Source organism: Nelumbo nucifera, chromosome 8, assembly GCF_055504915.1.
Source record: "Nelumbo nucifera cultivar China Antique chromosome 8, China Antique-T2T, whole genome shotgun sequence".
NCBI lineage: Eukaryota > Viridiplantae > Streptophyta > Magnoliopsida > Proteales > Nelumbonaceae > Nelumbo > Nelumbo nucifera.
Genome location: NC_142656.1, coordinates 56,873,310 through 56,893,508, shown reverse-complemented (window position 1 = coordinate 56,893,508; position 20,199 = coordinate 56,873,310). Strand labels below are relative to the sequence as shown.

The 20,199-nt window shown below is 38.4% G+C and overlaps 1 protein-coding gene across 3 annotated transcripts in view; it reads right to left on the bottom strand.

The window, feature by feature from the left end:
- Positions 1 to 20,199, bottom strand: part of LOC104590290 (uncharacterized) — a 58,677-nt gene that overhangs the window by 23,705 nt on the left and 14,773 nt on the right. For all 3 annotated transcript variants that reach the window (XM_088893203.1, XM_010248888.3, XM_010248890.2), the window contains exons 3-8: positions 17,771 to 17,907; positions 17,287 to 17,345; positions 17,034 to 17,057; positions 9,426 to 9,508; positions 9,219 to 9,283; positions 8,948 to 8,997 (exon numbers count right to left, since the gene is read on the bottom strand). In XM_088893203.1, coding sequence (XP_088749329.1) covers positions 8,948 to 8,997; positions 9,219 to 9,283; positions 9,426 to 9,508; positions 17,034 to 17,057; positions 17,287 to 17,345; positions 17,771 to 17,907 — 418 coding nt within the window. The remainder of the gene's footprint in view (positions 1 to 8,947; positions 8,998 to 9,218; positions 9,284 to 9,425; positions 9,509 to 17,033; positions 17,058 to 17,286; positions 17,346 to 17,770; positions 17,908 to 20,199) is intronic.

The window sequence follows — 20,199 nt, the reverse complement described above, 5'->3', positions numbered from 1 at the left end:
AGTTAGGTAAAATACAAAGGTAAGGTCTTCTCTTTTGTAAGTTGTCCAAGGTGCTTATTTTCCCGTAAAACACTTCCCAACAAAAAACCATAATTTTTGGGGGAACAGTCCTTTACCAAACTTCCTTAATAGGGAAAACTTACTGAGACAAAGATTGGCAAAGGGACTTGAAAAAAGAGGCACAAGAGAAGGCTCCTTTAAGTTAAGGAAACCAAACCCATTTATCTGATTCAAAGGTATCCAAACAAACCTTATTGAGGAGGCAAAGCAAAATAGATAAGCAATCAATTTCCTCATCCCTTAACTCTCTGTGGAACCCAAAATCCCAATTTGGAGCCAAAAGATTTAAGGGAAGAGAAACTTTGAAACCACATATTTTTTGTACAAGGAGACAAAATAAAAAAATAAGGGAAGAGGCCCTTTAAGGGCCTATCCCCAATCCAAACATCCTCCCAAAACTGAACAAAGTTTGCAGAGCAAACATCATCCTGACAAACCTAAAGAAGTTTGGAAGAATACTGTGAATTGCCTATAAAGGTGTTGCTAAAGTTGCCCTCTGAGATACAACAACATCCCATCCATTCTCTAAATAACCATCAATGCTTCCTACCACTTCATGCCATAGCCACTTCCCCAACAAAGCAATATTCTTTTGAATCACACTACCTAACCCCAAGCCCCATCCTCCTTTACACACAACCTCCCAATTGAGCAAACAGTCCTTTTTTACTTTCCTCTGGTTCCCAAAGAAATCTCTCATTATTTTGTCCAATTTATTTTCTTCCCTAGGTAGTATTCTAAAAACAGACAGGAAATAGGTGGGCAGATTCAAGAGTGGCTAATCAAAGTGATCCTACCACCCAAGGAGATGTAGTTCTTCCACCCAAGGGCATAAGTGGATCCCCTTGCCTAACCCCCTTACAAGTGGGAAAGAAGTTCTTCACTATTCCATTAACTAGGATAGAATAGTGGCAAGAACTAATGCAACCAAAAACCCAACTACACCACATTTACCCAAAACTGTAGTTACTTAATCCACCAGATCGTAGACTTTTTTCAAGCCAACTTACACACAAAGCCTTTTTGCTTAGATATCATCATTTCCTAGACACACTCATTGCCAACTTACACACAAAGCCTTCTTTGAGACTAAGGCCAAAATGGTAGCATTCACTCCAACACTTACTATGTGCTTATCTATAAATTCCTTAAAAGCATCACACAAGTCATCTTTTATCACTTCCCAACAATCTTGAAGGAAAGCCATTGTAAAGCCATCTGGGCTCAGAGCTTTAGATTTGTCCATTAGAAAAATTGCATGTTTAATCTCCTCTTCTTAAAGTTTCTTTCCAACCAACTTACCTTCTCATCCCTCAATCTAGGCTAGTCCACTCCTTCCACTAAAGTTCTTTGGTTCAATGGATGCTAATAAGAAAGGTAATTTCACTATCACAGGGAGACTTTTTGGATGGTTGGCAAATACTCGATGATCCTTATTAGCTAAGCTAATGAATGTATTTAGTCAGGCATCAATAGGGTGTAATGCAAGTTGGACATGGAAAAAACATATGATCAAGTCAAATGGAGATATGAGCCTCCCACCATAATGTCATTGTATCCAAGGTTCAAAATATCGATATAGGCCGATACACCAGTAGGGGCGTATTGCCCTGTATCGTGGCTCGGTTTTATTTTTTTTTAGTTTTTCTTCTGCAATTGGTTCAAAGGGGTTGATTTAAGGTCCTTCTACCCCCTGAACCAGCTCAGACCTTGAAACACCCTCTGTAAGGGTATATCACGAAGCTCCTAATACGATACATATTGGCCGATATGTGTCGAAATTTTGAACCTTGATTGTATCTTGTTAGTGTCAAATATGTAGGGGTAGTTCTGTCTTTATACTTGTGTTTATGTGCTGATGTGTAAGATTATGTTAGATTTAGTGTCCCTTGCTTAAGTAGGGGCACATGTGTCTTTTCCACAATATAAGTAATATAAATCAATTCTGGCCGAATGGGAGAGAACTTTTTCTCTCATTGGAACCAGTTCTTTCTCTCTCTTTCTTCTCTTCTCTTCTTCTTTCTCTCTCTCTCTTTCTCTTCCTTCTTCTTGACTGTTATCAGCTTAATAGGATTCAAGGGCAGGCCGAATCCTAATATGGTATCAGAGCCAAACTGAGCAAATCAGACCTGCCCAGAATTCTGTTCTCTGCGCACCCAGTCTAGGGTTTTCTCTTGGTTTCTTTGCCATCTGTTGGAGATAAGAGAAAGGGCTGAAAAGGAGTGGTTGCCCTCTTCCCTTGGAGGTTTCTATGCCTCCAATTGTGCTGTTTGTGGTTGGTTGCTGTGGTTTCTAAGAAGCCCTCCCCTAATCGATGAAGAGAAGAGGGCTGATTCGTGTGGTGTAGTGGATGTCTTGTGTGGTCTGATTTTCTGGTGATCAGGTAAGAAATTTCTATGCAATTTCATGCTGTGAATCAAATCATAAGCCTGTTTCAGATTGTATGGTGGGATTTCAGATTGTAGTGTGCTAGGGTTTATGTTTTCTTTCAATATGATTAAAAAGGGGAGTGGTCCTCAAACAGTGTGGTGAGTGTTCAGGTAGTTGTGGGGTAGGGTTTGTGGTGTAAAGAGTGCAATTTTCAGCAGTACTAAGTGATGAAACCAATGTGTTCAGTGTGTGGTGTGGTCTAGTGTGCAGTGTGCCGAATTCAGCAATATCAGAATTCAGCTATGGGAGACAGCAGTGATAGCAAGACTAATGTGATGGTCCCAACTGATTACCTCAATGTCCAAATGACCTCCATTAAACTGAATGGAGAAAATTATGTACCCTAGGCTAAATCTGTAGAAGTTTTTCTCAAGGCAAAGAAGAAGGTGAAACACATAAGAGAAGAAAAACCCTCCACAAATTCTCATGAGTATGATGATTGGGAGCAAGAAGATGCACAGATTATCACAAGGTTATGGAACAGTATGGAACCCAAGATTAGTGTAAACTTCATGTTTCTTGATACTGCTAAAGAAGTGTGGGATCATGCTAAGAAGTTGTATTCGGGTCAAGACAATACAACCATAGTATATCAGTTGTATCAGGAATACTTTAATCTACAACAGGGTAATCAGAGTCTTGAGGAGTACTATGCCAGTATGAGTTGAATGTTTATCACCTCCTCACTTCTGATGTCAAAATTCAGCAACAACAAAGAGAACTTGATGTAACTTGATTTTTTGGTGGGGCTGAAGTCTGAGTATGAACTAGTGCGGGCACAGATACTAGGAGGATCAACTCTCCCTTCCTTAGAAGAAGTGTTTGCTTGACTTAGGAGGATTTCCATTGGATCCACCGAGAACGCTAGTGTTTCCGATAGATCAGCCTTTGCAATTTTGAGGGGCCGTGGTGTTAGAGGTGGAGCTCGGGGAGCTCAGTCTAGCCGTAGTGGTGGTCATACTAGAGGTAGAGATTCAGGGGGAGCCCGTGGCCGAGGACGTAGTTTGGGTCTGAGGAGGTGTACACATTGTGGTATGGATGGACATACCATTAATTATTGCAATGACTTGCATGGTCCACCTTCAATTTGGACCAATCATGCCATGACTAGTGACAGTAGCTTTAGACAGGAGATTTGTTCAGTTGATCAGATGCTTCCTACATCCACAGATGTTCTCGAGAAGGAGATGATGAGTGTTCCCCGTGATGAGTATGAGAGGTTTGTTCAGGCCACATCTCAGCAGAACACGACCACTCTCGCACACTCAAGTATGGCTTGTCTGGTATCCATACCCAATCCCTAGATTATTGACTCTAGAGCCTCCGATCACATGACTGGAACTCCAGGTGTGTTTTCTTCCCTCTCTCATTACTCAACATCACAATCTGTTACCCTTGATAATGGTTCCACATCCTTTATTTGTGGTGTTGGCAGTGTTAACATGACCCCCTTACCTTTATCCTTGGTTTTATATGTCCCTAAATTTATGTTTAACCTTATTTAGTAAGTTGACCAAGTCACTTAATTGCTCTATTACTTTTTACCCTTCTTCTTGTGTTTTTTAGGATCTCAAGATAGGGATGAAGCTTGGTGGAGGGCATGAAGCAGGTTAATTGTATTATCTTGATGGTTGTGGAAGAACGTCAACAGCTCTCCAGTTATCTCTCTCTCCTCTCTAGTGGCACTTTCGATTTGGTCATCATTCATAGAAAGTTTTGAAGTCTTTGGTTCCTTTGTTGAGTTATCCTTTTGTTTTGGATTGTGAGTCGTGTTAGTTGGGGAAACATCATCATGTTCCCTTTAGTCCTAGGGTTGATAACCATATATCGAGTCCTTTTTCTTTGATTCATTCAAATGTTTGGGGTCCTTATAAAGTGATGTCATACAATGGATATAGATATTTTGTCATTTTTGTTGACGATTATTCAAGGATGACATGGCTCTATTTAATGAAAGAAAGGAATGAATTGTTTACCATTTTCCAAAAATTTTATGCTGAGATTCGCAACCAATTAGGTGTTCACATTAAAATTTTGTTCCGACAATGGCTATGAATACTTTTCTTCATCATTTCAAGAATACTTGGACCAACATGGCATTGTCCATCAGATTTCATGTACCTACACCCCACAACAAAATGGAGTGGCTGAGAGAAAGAATCGTCATCTTTTGGAAACAGCTCAACCTCTCATGCATCACATGAATGTCCCCTGAATGTCCCCAAATCCTTTTGGAGTGATGCGATGCTTACTTCTTGCTTCTTGATTAACCGGATGCCCACATCTATCTTTGATGGTCATTCTCCATTCACCACTTTGTTTCCTACCTTGTCTCCATTTCCTCTGTCTCCTCGGGTTTTTGGGTGTGTATGCTTTGTCCATAATCTAGGCCAGGAAGGGACAAGTTAGATGCACGATCCATTAAGTGCATCTTCCTTGGCTATTCCCGGACTCAGAAAGGGTATAAATGTTATCATCCTAGCTCTCGACGTTCCTTTGTGTGTGCTGATGATACCTTCTTTGAGTCTACTTCGTTTTTCTTGGGGTCCGGTGATGTTTCTTCCTCCTCATCGCCTCCTCCCTTTCCTCTTCCAGTTGCGGATTCCGTTCCTCTTGTTCTAGCTGTGATCAAGTCTTTGCCTCCGGTGCCACCACCTGTTGAACAACCACCTATCCGTCAAGTGTATACACATTGCCCACATGTACTGGCTCCTCCTCTAGCTCCATCATTGTCAATAGATCCGATAGTTGTCCCCACACCAGCCCCACCCCCAATATCTGACCTTGATCTTCCCATTGCTATGCGGAAAGGTAAACGAGGCGTACCCTTCACCCTATTTCTAATTATGTTTCTCTCACCCACCTTTCTGCTTCCCATCGCCAACTTATCTCCTTGTTGTCCTCTGTTGTTGTCCCTAAGGATGTCCAGGAAGCCCTTGCCTTTCCAGGATGGTGCTGTGCAATGGAAGAAGAACTCTCAACTTTAACTCATAATCATACATGGGACCTCACTCCTCTTCCTCCTAGTAAGCAGGCTGTCGGTTGTAAGTGGGTTTATACTGTTAAGTACTTACCTGATGGTAGTGTACTTACCAAAGGGTACTCCCAAACCTATGGTATTGACTACACAGAGACCTCCCCGATTGCTAAGATTGGTTCAATTTGTGTTGTAATCTCTCTTGCTGCTATGTATGATTGGCCCCTCTATCAGCTTGATATCAAGAATGCTTTCTTGCATGATGATCTGCTCGAGGAGGCCTATATGGAGCAACCACCAGGGTTTGTTGCTTAGGGGGAGGACGGTAAGGTGTGCAGACTAAAGAAGGCCATTTATGGGCTTAAACAGTCTCCTTGAGCATGGTTTGGTAGGTTCAGTCAGGTGGTAAAGAAGTTTGGTATGAAACAGTGCCAAGTTGACCATTCAGCCTTGAGTCGTGACTCTTAGGCAGGAAAGATCCTATTGGTGGTGTATGTAGATGATATTGTTATTATCGGAAATGATAAAATGGGCATTGATAGGTTGAAGGCTTTTCTACAGGAACATTTTCAGACAAAGGACCTTGATAAATTGAAATATTTCTTGGGGATAGAAGTAGCAAGGTCTAAGCATGGTATTAACTTGTGTCAGAGGAAATATGTCCTCGATTTGCTGGAAGAAATAGGTTTGTTAGGTGCTAAACCAACTGAACACCTATGGAAACTAACACTAAGTTGAGCAACGATATGGGTGAAGTGTTTGAAGACCCTAGCAGATACCGGCGACTTGTAGGAAAACTGAACAACCTAACCATTACTCAGCCAGATATTCCATTTGTGGTTAGTGTGGTAAGTCAGTTCATGCAGAATCCTTTGGTTCCACATTGGGATGCGGTTCTAAGAATTGTGAGGTATTTAAAGGGGGCTCTTGATCGTGGTTTGATATACAAGAGTGGTGGAAAACTTGAAATAGAAGGACATACTGATGCTGATTGGGCCGGTTCTATGTCTGATAGGAGATCTACCATAAGCTATTGCATTTTTCTTAGGGGTAATCTGGTGACATGGAAAAGTAAGAAGCAAATAGTTGTGGCAAGAAGCAATGCAAAGGCAGAATATAGAGCTATGGCACATACTAGTGAATTAGTGTGGCTGAAGAACCTTCTACAGGAGATGGGATACACTGTTGACACTCCAATGAAGCTCTATTGTGACAATCAGGTTGCAGTTCATATTTCTTCTAATCCAATGTTTCATGAGAGAACCAAGCACATAGAGGTTGATTGTCAATTTGTGAGAGAGAAGATGCTGAGTGGAGTGATAGATATTGCATATGTTAACATAGGGAACCAGTGGGCAGACTTGTTTACTAAAGGGTTGAGTCGGGGAAGAGTGAACTACATATGTAACATGCTGGCATTATATGATATATATTTTCTAGCTTGAGGGGGATTGTTAGTGTCGAATATGTAGGGGTAGTTCTGTCTTTATACTTATGTTTATGTGCTGATGTGTAAGATTATGTTAGATTTAGTGTCCCTTAAGCAAGGGCACATGTGTCTTTCCACAATATAAGTAATGTAAATCAATTCTGGTCGAATGGGAGAGAGAACTTTTTCTCTCATTGGAACCAGTTCTTTCTCTCTCTCTCTTTCTCTTCCTTCTTCTTGACTGTTATCAGCTTAATAGGATTGAAGGGCAGGCCGAATCCTAATATATCCCATCCTCATAAGTCATACCTAATCTTAAGCCATCATTTTAAAGTTTTATTTATTTGTACTTGTCGTAATTATTTAAAATAAATATCGCATATGCTTTTATTTTGTTATATGCATGCTACTTAAAGCAATGCTGGTGGCACATGGCTGGGTAATGGTATATAAAATAAAACAAGGCATAAAATGAAAGAAGTCAGTAAAGGAGTTCTTTTAACTTTTCCTTCCAATCAGTGTTATACTTGTATGGAGTTGCCACAATCAATGGGACCAGCATTAAATAATCAAGCTTATTTGAAAACAAAGGTTGTAACTCTCTATCCTAGCGTATCCAGCCTTCAATTTTGTGTTTGCAAAACAAAGATTGTTATGAAACATTATGTATCAATATTTTTTTTGATCAATAACTGGAATTCATTAGATTAAAAGAATTTTGTTACAGCGCTCCAAAGAGAGATAAACAGACTTAACTCTCTCCAGGAAGATAACAATAAAGAAAAAGTTACAGAACAACCCAAAACATTTGATCCCTTCCCACCCCCTGCTTTGCCAAAGCATCAACAAATGCATTTGCTCTTCTCTTGACCCACTGAAACTTGACTTCCAGTCCTCTAGTTATCCACTTAATCTCCCTCCTCTCATTAGCATATTTCCAAAGTCCACTACCTTCTTGTAACCAACTTAAGACCAGCTTTGAGTCCCCTTCAATGACTAACTTTTGCATATTCAGTTCCTTAGACTTCCTTATACCCACCAGTACTGCATAAACCTCAGCTTTGAGAGAGTCTCCAAACCCAATTGAACCTGAATACAAAGCGAGCACCTTCCCATCCTCATCTCTGAAAACCCCTCCTACACCTGATGGACCTGGATTTCCTTCACTACTTCCATCAAAGTTTAGCTTTATAAGTCCACTTCCTGGTGGTGACCACACAGGACAAACTAAAGAGCGAGCAGAAGCAGAATTTGCCATTTCCAGCCAGCTATTCAGCAACACATCTGTAGAAATATCAACAAACAGATCCAAGGATTTCAACCAATGTACCACCCTCACTGTTACTACTTCAATAAGGCATTTTTTGATCAATAACTTCAATAAGGCATTCTTTACTTCTTTTGACTTCAGAGAAAATTCTGGTGTTCCTTTCCTCCCAAAGAGTCCAGCAAACAGCACACACCTCCACATTATCCTTCCCCTTTTGTTTGGCCAACCAAAGAATGAGGGGCTAAACAAACTTTGAATGTTTGGTGGTGGGGTCCACCTGCAACCAAAAGAGGAAAGAAACTATTCCCAAAGATCAGTAGCAAAGGGGCAAGAAACTAATAAGTGGTAGGAGCTGGTTTCAATCTATATTAATGTTAACATGAGATTGAATCAATATTTGAAAAGATTTTTTTTTTATTTGTGGTGAGCTGGTTTCAATCTATATTAATGTTAACATGAGATTGAATCAATATTTGAAAAGATTTTTTTTTTATTTGTGGTGAGCTGGTTAACACCTAGGGACTAGTCATCACATCAACTAAAGAGGCTATCATGACTAGTCATTGCTTGACCAGATTGATAAACTAAACCTAAAATTCATAGACATGCCTATTACAATCTCAATATCACATAGAAGCCCCCAGATAAGTAACAGCATGCAATTTGTAAAAAGTCATACCAACTGCAATCAATTCTTTTCCAAATTAAAAGCAAAAACAAACATTCAGAAAGTTATCAATGAACAAACTAGCAGTTACCACAGCTCATAAATCAGACATACCTTTTCTTTAGCCCAGCCAAAGGCAAAGTTGTATATCTCACGGAACTTTTCTGTGCAAGCATAGTGGAAGAGAGAACATTAACTCAGCAAGAGTAACTACACTTAGACCTACTACCTCCATAATGTTAATTCAAACCTTGGAAAGTTCCAAGTTTCCCCCAAAAGTTGCAAACTTACAAGTCTATCCCATATAAAAATAAATATAAAATAGAAAACAATTTTCTGAATACAGGATGAACATTTTGTATTTCCCAGAATAAAATAAACATACGCTCATCCTTTAGTTCTGATCGCATAAACTGCATCCTTTCACGGAACTTCTCAAGTGAATCTACCCTGTCATCACAATATTCAACCTCAATGACTCAGAAGAAACCATGTTTCAATCCTATATAAAACCTAACAAAAAAAATCCTATATAAAACAAAAACCTAGAAGAACATAATGAACATGATAACAGTAACTAATTAATACTTGCCCCAATGATTGCAATCCACCTATGAACTCCTGCTTTGAAAATTCACACATGGTGGCAGCCTTCATATGCCAGGAAACAACCAACTGCAGAGAAGGTAAAAATCCATGGTAACAAGAACCTCCAGACAACTAATTGACATTGATGATAATAAGAAATTAAGACAACAACTAAAAGTGCATTAACTGTTATTGACCAAAAAAATCACAAGTGCACTAAATAAAATTACTTCAGGAAATTCACATATCCTGACAATAACGTCCACAAAATGTGTACCAAAATGCAGTTCTCAAAACATAACTATTGAGGAAATTAATCATCAAGGCAGTGTCTTTATTGGTTTCCCGAGTTCCCCATTATCATCATTGAAGACTATTGATTTCCCAATTGAGTTCCCAAACCTGTTCATGGTACTTCCTGTATGCACCTGTAGAAATGGTGGGGACATATAGGCACAATGATGCGGTTAGGGAAGAAGAGGATTTAACATGGAATTAACAGCTAAGAAGTTGTGGAGATATCCATGGTTCCCCCCATAGTTGTCAAAGCGACGCCTAGGCGACAAGGCGCCCTTGGAGGCTTGCCTCGCCTAATCGCCAAGTAGTTTTCTATAATGTGTTATAAAAAACTTTTACATTCTTAATTTTTTGAGGTTATAATTATAAAATAGACAATTTTAAACTAAAATATTCATTTTGTGTGTTTATATACAAATTTCTTTTTATTATTTTCATATTTGTTAGGGTTTAATCAACAAAAACATTGCTAAATGCTGTATTGAACCCTCGAAGACTTCAAAACCTGAACCAATAAGCAACGAAGAACATAAAATGTTGTCCAATACAACCAACATCGAAAGAAACTGGACTTGAACTGCCTAACACTTAGTGGTGGATTCAGTTGTAGCTGAAAAAGAATGGGAAATACAACCAACGGCGCCACAAGATCACAATGTCCATACATGGGACCTTAGAATCAACACTAACCTACAAAGTGAAGCACAAGAGGAACAATGAATGGATGCTATACAGAATTTACCTGACAATGATAACACCTGGCAAAAGTTGTACAGGGAGAGGCTTATTCCAAAGTTGGACAAGGAATCTGTAAACCGTCACCCCTTTCCATTTCTTTACCTGCCTCTAATTTGTCTTGCCCAGAACAAAGTTGGGAGATTTTGTAGGAAGTTACAGAACTTGAAGTAGAAAATAAAGGCTTGGAACAAAGATCATTTTGGAAGGGTTGAACAAATCAAAGAAAAAATCTCTTCAAGGATTGATAAGTTGATTGGTTATAAGTTTTTCTGGCATCATGTTTTTCTGGTAACCTTCTATTAAAACAAGAACATTATATAAGCAATGAAGAAATTTCACCAAATATAAAAATGTAATAATCCTTCTCAGAAAGAAAACCACGACAACCGCCTGCTTCCCTCAGCATTCCCTAAAAGTCCAAAAGATTTTACTCTAGATCCCCTTTATTGATACATTTGAATCCAAAATAACACAAACATCAGAAATTCACCTTTTTCTTTCTTGCCAAACTCCCCAGCACAAATAAAAAAGGACTACACCATAAAATTTTAATTCTTTAATTGATCCAAAAAAAAATCTTAATTCCTTAGCACCACTAACACTAGGCCAAAAAGAGAAAATTTCATCAGGCTAAGATGGCTCTACTCTTTATATCTTGGAAGTGAGAAAAAAGAAATTCCATATGAACCCCACCATGCTTTTTTTTTTTTTTGAGAAAATTTAACCAGAATTTATTAAGAAAAAAAGGGGGGGGGGGGAACCCCTACAAGTTACAAAGGAGGAAACTTGTTGCTATACAGATGCTCCAAATACACACCAAATTTAGCTAGGCCATCTGTAGTATGATTGTGTTCCCTAGGAATCCAAACTAAGTTAACATTCAAACCATCCAAAGAATCCCTAGCTTCAGTCAGATAGTGATACAGTCTCCAAGGGCCCCCTTTTATGTCTCTTAACCATATTATCGTATTTGCTGAATCACCTGCAATGATCAAATTCTGAATTCCCAAATTCTTTATTATCCTGATTCCGGTGAGAGCAGCCATCACTTCAGCCTTTGTGGAGTCGGCCCAACCGATTGGACCACTAAAAGTCTAGCAGATAATGCCCCTTTCATCCCTTACTGTACCACCAATACCTGCAAAGCCCGAATTGCCTAAGGCACAACCATCAAAATTAAGGGTTATCACACCATCACTGATGGAAACGGGATGCCTCAAGGGAGTTTGCTGGGGATGAGGCAGAAACAGAAAGGGGTGAATATCTCTGGTCATATCATTGACTGAAAGTCCTTTAAACAGAGCTGAATTCACCGCCCAAAGGATGCAACGAAAGGTAATATCTGAGATTAACTCCTCCAAGGTTCTGCCTTTATTGTCAAAGATACGGATGTTTCTTTCTTCCCAAACGCCCCACATTACTGCATGAGGCACTGATTGCCAAAAGACTTTACTCCTTTTGCTAAGCCCTATTCCTTGCCATTGATTCAAGTTGTCCATGATGTGTTTTGGAAAAACCCAGCTGTACCCTGCCATATTCAAGAAGTGGGACCATATCCTTTGAGTGAAGCTGCAGCTGCAATGAAGAAGAATATGATCTGCTGATTCACCCTCACTGAGACATAAAATACAAACATGAGGAGAAATGGAGCGTCTTCCCATACAAAGAAGCAAATTCTTGAGGGGATGTGGCTGCACCAAATTTTCTTGTAAGGAAAAGAGGGATGCTGACCTTCAGCAGTCAAAGCCCTGAACATAGACTTAGAAGAGAATTTGCCATTTGGGTGGAGGGTCCATATTCGGGTGTCAGAATGAGAGGGGGATATATAGGCATCTTTGAGGGTTTGGATTAAAGCTATTAAATCAGAAATCTCCGAGTCCCTTAGGGGTCTTCTGAGGTGGAGGTTTAAAGAATTCTCGGCGGACTGGTTTGGGAGGCAAGCAGAAATAGAGGCTTCTTGGTCAAGGGTGAGGTTAAACAACCTAGGGAAAGAGGCTTCCAGGGTAGATTCCCCCCACCAAAGATCTTTCCAGAATTTAATTCTAGACCCATTTCCCACTTTATACCTTATGAAAGGAAAGAAAGAAGTATAAATGGACATATACCTTTCCAAGGGTTGGTGGCCTTTATCCTGTTCAAATGGAGAATGCAATCCCACCCGTTTGTATTTCGTCCATAGTTACTTGAGATGACAGCAGTCCAAAGAGCATTAGGTTCTTTCAGAAATCCCCAGAGCCATTTGCCTAGGAGAGAAGAATTTTTCTCCTTAAGCTGTCCAATACCCAACCCGCCTTCCTCTTTTGATCTGCATACTTGTTTCCAGTTGACTAAATGGTTTCTCTTATCTCTACCACCTTCCCAAAGAAAATTCCTTTGAAGCTTCTCAATCTGATTTCTGACTTTGGTCGGAATCTAGAAGATAGAGTGAAAGTAGACTGGCAGATTTGATAAGGAGGCCTTTAAGAGAGTAAGCCTACCCCTTTGGAGAGATAAAACTTTTTCCAAGTCAATAATTTCTTCTCGCATTTCTCCATCACAAGACTCCAAAAGTTGAGGGATTTTGGATTCCCTCCTAGAGGCATCCCAAGGTAGGTAATGGGAGATTCTCCACTTTGCACCCCAATAAAGATTTGCAATTTTCTAGAAGTTCCACTTCCACTAAGTTGATAGCCAAAATACTACTTTTGCAGAAATTAACTCTCAGACCAGTGAGAATCTCGAAACATTTGATTACCATTTTAGTGTTTGTGATGTTGGTTATGGAGGCATCCAAGAATAGGATTATGTCGTCAGCGAACTGTAAGTGAGAGAGATGTGAAGTTTATCCCTACCCACTTCAAAGCCTTCCACCAAGTTGAGAAGAATTGACTTGTCAAAGAGATAATTAAATATATCCATCACCAAAGTGAAAAGTAATGGGGAAAGAGAGCAACCTTGTCTTAGACCCCTGCTAGCCTTGAAATAACCTTTCGCTTCACCATTTATCAATACCGAAAACCAAGGAGAGCCAATACAACCTTTAATCCACCTGATCCAGTTTCTCCCAAAACCTCTTAGCCTTAAGCAATCAAGAATGCAGTCCCAATCCACTTTGTCGTACACCTTCATAAGATCAAGTTTCACAAGGACCCCCGGGATCCGAGAGGATTTTCTGTCTTCCACACACTCATTTGCAATAAGAATGCTGTCCACAATTTGTCTTCCTTTTACGAAAGCAAACTGATTTGGGGAAATTAGATCTTCAAGGACTTCTTTGAGTTTGTTGGCCAGAACCTTCACCAAAATTTTGTAAATGCTCCCAACCAAACTTATAGGTCTAAAGTCTTTAACTTCCAAAACTCCCCCTTTCTTAGGGATGAGGCAGAGAAAGGTAGAGCTAAGGCCCTTATTAATAATGGCAGATGAATGGAAGTCACTGAAAAACTCCATGAGATCTAACTTTACAATTTCCCAACACTTTTGGAAGAAAAGAATAGGGAAGCCATCCAGCCCTGGAGCCCTATCTCCATCCATGCTAAAAATAGTCTTCTTGACTTCTTCATCTTCAAAGCTTCTTTCCAACCAATCGCTCTTTTCAGCTGATAGGGTAGTGCCATCCCAATTAAATATTGTGAACTGATTTTCACTATCCTTGGAGTAAAGGTTTTTAAAGAAAGAAAGGAAAGCTTTAGAAATTTCCTCAGGATTCTCCACTTCTCTCTGATTAAGGTTGAACTTAGAAATAAAATTCTTCCTACTTCTTCTCGAGGCATAGGTATGAAAAATCTGGAATTATTGTCCCCATCTTTCAACCATCTCACTCTTGATCTTTGTCTCTAATAGATTTCTTCCCTTCTAACTAGTTGCTCCCATTCCTTTATTAATTCTGTTCTTTTATTTCTGTTTAAGGCATTGAGGATCCCATTTTGCTCTCTATTGTCCAAGTCCTCTAATTCCGACAGAATTCTTTTTTTTATCTACTTCAACAGCTTTAAATTCTTCTCTCCCCCAAGCTTTAAGATTTTTCTTCAAAGCTTTTAATTTCTGAAGTCTGAAATCCGCCCAACCCTCACTTTGCAGTCTTCCCGCCATGTTGCAACCACTAATTAAATAAATGAAGAACACTTTTTTTGATCAATTAAATGAAAAACACTTTTGTCCTCCCTTTTGCAATAAAAACATATTTGGCATAGTTGGCATGTGAAAATCCCTTAGCTTCAAATGATCCAATGTTAAAATACCATCTATCATCAGTACTAGCCATACAAAGGCTTCAAGGAATTGGGTTGCCCCATACCCCTTTAATGTAATTCCATTCACCCATATTTCTTATCAAAGCCCCATGAAAATATTGAACCATCAACTTTCCACCAGCACACTCTTGGCACACTATTTGCACATCTTTCATCCAACACGCTATTCTCCACTTCGGATACTTGTAGCCATGCAAGTAAAGAAATGTATCCCCTCACCTCTCTATTCAGCAAAGGATGCCTAAACCTTGGGACGTTCTACCCCCAGGCTTGTGTAGCACCACCTGTTTTCATAAAAAAAAAGGATGCCTAAATCTTGGACACCATACAATTTACTACCTCTTTTCTAGAAACATTGGTTCACTTCTCCAAAAACTTATAAATATCAAATGCAGTGTTTTAAAAGTGCAAAGGCCATTTTGTGCCCAAGGTGCAAAGCGCAAGCGAGAGGTGCACCTTTTTGAAGCAAGGCACAAAATTAAAAAAATCAAAATAAATTAAGAAAATATTAAAAATAATGTTGATTAAAAAAATCAAACTTTAATTTTAAACTAAATGTTTTAAAAAAGTCCATTAGCTCAATTTTAAATACATAAACATAACATATAAAACATATTCAAAGTGATGCTACATCTTTCATTCTAAATTGCATTATTTCAAATACTTAATGTGATATTACGTCTTTCATTCCTAATTCTACAAGCCACCATTGTACCAAGCCCCTTGAGGCAAGCCCAAACAAGTCCTTGTTAGGGTCTTAAAATTCCCTCCCCCCCCCCATTTGCTAATGTTGTTCATTCATTCATTCATCCTAGTAAAAGATATTTTTAAAAGATAATTAAAATTATAAAATCAATTTTTAGGGATTAAGAATTTTAAGACCACATGGACTTGCCTCAAGGGAGTTGGTTGGGGGTCCAGGGGCAGGGCTCCTAACCCAACCACCATATTTTAAAAACACTAAAAAGCGCAAAAAATAAAAAGGCGCATCTGGAACCTAGGCAAGGTGCATACCTTAAAATGAACCTCACCTTTTTGCCTAGTCACACCCAAGGCAGGCCTTTTAAATCACTGATCAAGTGGCATTAAGACAATATCCCCAAATCCATTAGACCAAATTTATAGCTACCTCAAATATGAAATTTTAATTAGAAATACCCTTCCTTTTCAATGGGAGCCAAATAGGAAGGAGGATCATTCCACAAAGAACCCACCTAAATGTTTTGGTTTTTATTTGAAATGCAATGTACTGTGTTATTAACAAAAAATAAGGATACTGACCATGTAGACCCATGTTGTGTATGGGACTATAAAGTAATTCTGTAAATTCTGTTAGCAAGCAATTAACAAGAAAACATATACCTGTCAAAAGATCAATTGTAATCTAAACTTCTGAGTTCCTTGTGCACTGATAACCAGGAACATAGCTTTCCTTTGATTCCTCCCAGTACCACTTATCAGTGGAACTAGTGTTCTCAAACAAGGTTTAAAATGTCAATGTCGGTGGAAATGTCAATCGTCCAAATATAAGAAACATGCTGGAAATGTCGGAAACATCGTATGGAAATATTGCAAAAATATAGGCATGGTTGACACATTGTACGCAAAATATAGAATGATATTTTATGAAATGATAATTGATCAAAAAAAAAAATTTTATGAAATGATAAAAAAGAGCATAGGCACACCCTTTTAAATTATTATCTTGTTCCAAATCACTAAACAAAGCTAATTAAGGTTATAGACAAAATAATACATTCAGGAGTAGCCCTACAAACCTTAACATTCAGAGTGTCATGATAGAATGAGTTAAAGCAAAATTTAAGCTAACAGAAAATGTAAATGGTTGTAATAGATCAACCAAATAATCTATTAACAAAGAAAAACTAATATTTAACTTCATGCTTGTAATGAATATTTAGCAAGCTCAAAGTGGTAATCATGTAAGTTAAGCGAGCAATAACATTGTTACTCCACATATCTACAATATTATCACCAACTTATGTTTTAATACTATATCTTATACTTCATATAGTGCTGGTAGTGTTCATTGGGGAATATGTATGTCATGGAAACTCTCCCTTGTATTCCACATAGTGTTGGTAGTGTTCATTGGGGAATATGTCGATTCTGGTAAAATTTTGTCGCTACCCATGGAAATGGAAATATGTCATGGAAATATTAGGGAAATTAGGGACTCTCAAAAATTTAAGTATTTCTCACCCCCCGGCACACATAAATGTTAGCTTTAACAATAACCTAATCAAAATGCCCTAGTTTCCTACACATTAGCTAATTATCCATGGTCCAGGAAAAAAGCATTTGCTTAAAGAATGGGCACATACCATTACAATGTCCCCAGGATCCACCTACCAAAAACAAAGCCACATAAATATGTCAACAGATTTCAAGGGAGAAATGCAGGTGGTAATAGAAAGGCAGAGTCTAGATAATATTGCAAGTGGAAAATGTAGAGAATTTTTTCATAAATATATTTAATTTTTTTTTATAGGACATAAATATATTGAATTGGGAATGCCAAATATATTTGATCATTCAAAGAATCAAGAATAATATAATTTGATTGAGCCAAGATACCTGTAGGTCATTGCAAAGAAGAGAGATACCATCTGCTAGAATCATATCAACATACGGATCTGCACAAAATATCATCTTTTAGAATGCAACTTACTAAGCAACACAATGTGATATGCAAATAATTAACAAAGGAATGAGCAACCAAAGAAATGTATATATCAAATATAAACCCTCCCTTTTTCTTTATTGGTACAATAAAAGTATAGAAGAGTACAAAACAACACAAAAAAAGTCCCAACCACCCTTCCCTGAAGACTCTTTTCTTCCTCTTTTTTTTTTCCTTTTGTTTTGTTTTGTTTTTTTTTTGCTGCTGATGGTATGATATTGTTTGTCCAAGACCATGTACCATGTTTTAACTATGTCCATCTCCAACTAGTCATACAACTTCAACATTGATAAGACATCACTTGGAAATTGAATCCCAAGTGTAAGACAAAGAAGACAAATACTGCAAATGTAATTACAATAAAAAACTAAAAATTACCTTTATATCTATTATAAAGCTCTTCAAGATGCCTAGAATCAGGAATGGATTTAACCTGAGGCTGACTGTAGAATATATCAAAGGCTCCTTCAAGGTGCCAATCACTGGCCTTCAAAGCCTGGAGAGCTACTTTTTCACTGCAACGATGATGTCATGATATGAAATTCTAAAGCAAGAAATGTATTTACATGATCCAAGATGACAAAAACAAGTAAAAGATATGTATAATATGGAACTCTGATGAATGCCTTTTCATGATGCCTGGAAGACAAAACCATGGAAAGCAACAATCAACAAAACTAAATGGGAATGAGGCAAATAAAGTTACAAATACAAACTCCCAGATGATATCACTTCCAGAAGTATATTAGCACCAAACTGTTTTCCAATCTTTGGGAGGCAGAATTGAACTAAATAGATACTTTCTGTTTTCCAATCTGTCTACATTCTTTTCTGTCTCTGGTGCCTCTGGTCTTAGGTGGCATTTAATAACTGCTGAAATAAGAAAATAGAATGCCGAAAAAGTTCCAAATTTAAAAATGTGCCATTCAGCATTCCATCAACTCAAGGCTTACTTAATTGTTGAATGATCAAGCCATTTTTAAGTTTTTTTGATAGTAAAAAGAAAATTCATTAAAAAGAAAAAGCGATTACAACCTAGAGAGGTGTTGAGGGAACACCTCCAAACACAACTAAGGACCAACATTCTCCCAACCACTATCTTTGGAAACTTTACACCCATATCCAACATATCAATCCCCACAAAACTCTTACTGAACCAAACACCCAAAAGAACCAAAGAAACTAAAACCCAAAAATTAGAATATTTGCATAAACATACCAAGAAAAACCAGGACCCAAAAACATAATAACATCTACGCAATCCCCCTCCCCTTTCACCCACAACTTGAATCTCTGAGAAAAATGCCCTGCAGCTTGAAGGCATCAAAACAGAAGAGAACTCCCTCCTCCCCCTGTCAGGCCCGAGACTTCTACAGCCTCAAACAGAACCTCCTCCTCCAACTGATACTTAGAAGACAACCATTACTCTTCATCCACTATTCCTTTCTCTGCCCCCCCTTCACCTTCCTCCCTGTTTTGAGACCACACTTTGCAGTGCTTTTTCGTGGATCCAAAGGAGAACTTGAAACTCACCCAGACATTTAACTGAACCTAATTCAGACTTTGAGCTTCTAGTACATATTAGCAAACTTGTCTCATCAGAACGGATATACCTTGTAGTCACCCACTCCTAAACCTCTTTCTTCATCAGAACGGATATACCTTGTACTACTAATCCATGTCTTCCTGCCACTTGAAACTGAAAAGAAATAATGAAGCTCCCAACCTTCTAACACAGGAAAAACTTAAGTACCACCACTCATCAATCATCTATTTCTCTACATCTCTAATGTCTGATCCGCATGTAGAAACCTACCCACTAAGCATCAATTCAGAAACTCCAAGCGATCTCCTATCTTTCCCACTTCCTTTATTGGTTAAGGAAACAGACATTTTTCGAGACATCAATTGCAAGGAAGACAGTTCAACAAATTCAGTAAAAGGGGGCCATGGAGTTCAAGATGGAATTTGTGGCATTGTCGATAGAAGATTAATAACTGCTTTAGTGAGATGCCCAAGGTTCTCTAGTTGAAGCCCCATAAAAGACTGTTAACAGATGCCCATTTCAGCAGAATTCTTTCAAACTTGCCATGCAACTTCTCAACAGATGAGGAGCCATTTTTTGAAGGTATGGCTAACTCTTCAACTAGCAGTTTGGCTAGGAGCCAAGGAGGGAAATTGTTTTGGAGACACCGATCATAGGACATATTTCCATTCTTTATATCAATATTTGGGAATTTAAGCTTGCTAAATTGTTTGTTAAGTTCTTCCTTATTTGGTTTTCTTAAGAGACCCTTTCCTACAGTGGGGTTCCTTTTCCTTGCACCATTCCTTCTCTTGCTTTTTTAATGCATATTAATGTTATCAATAAAAATATTCAGGAGTCATTGTAGACTGTAGAGTTGGTATGCCATAAACCTCCTTCCTACAAGAGGAGGAAAGCATGTGGATATGCATCTTGGCTGCCATTTGTGAAATATATGGGATCAAAATTCCATGTTCTTCCCAGATAGGCCTCACACGCCTAGGATAATCATTGCAAATTTGCTATTAGAGCTGCTCAATTTGGCAGTTGTTCAACAGGGAATGTTAAGCTTCTAGGTGGTGGAGTTGACAACACCTATGGCTATTAATTGGAAAATATAGGGCCTTTGGTCAGAATGTGTCTGTACATACATGTGTTCATGCACACCAAAACTATCAGAAAAAGAAATAAAGAAAATGAAGCAAGCACGATGTGAAATCAAATAAAATATACATAGATAAAAATCTGAGCAAAAAGAGGAAAAAAGAAAAAAGAAAATGCA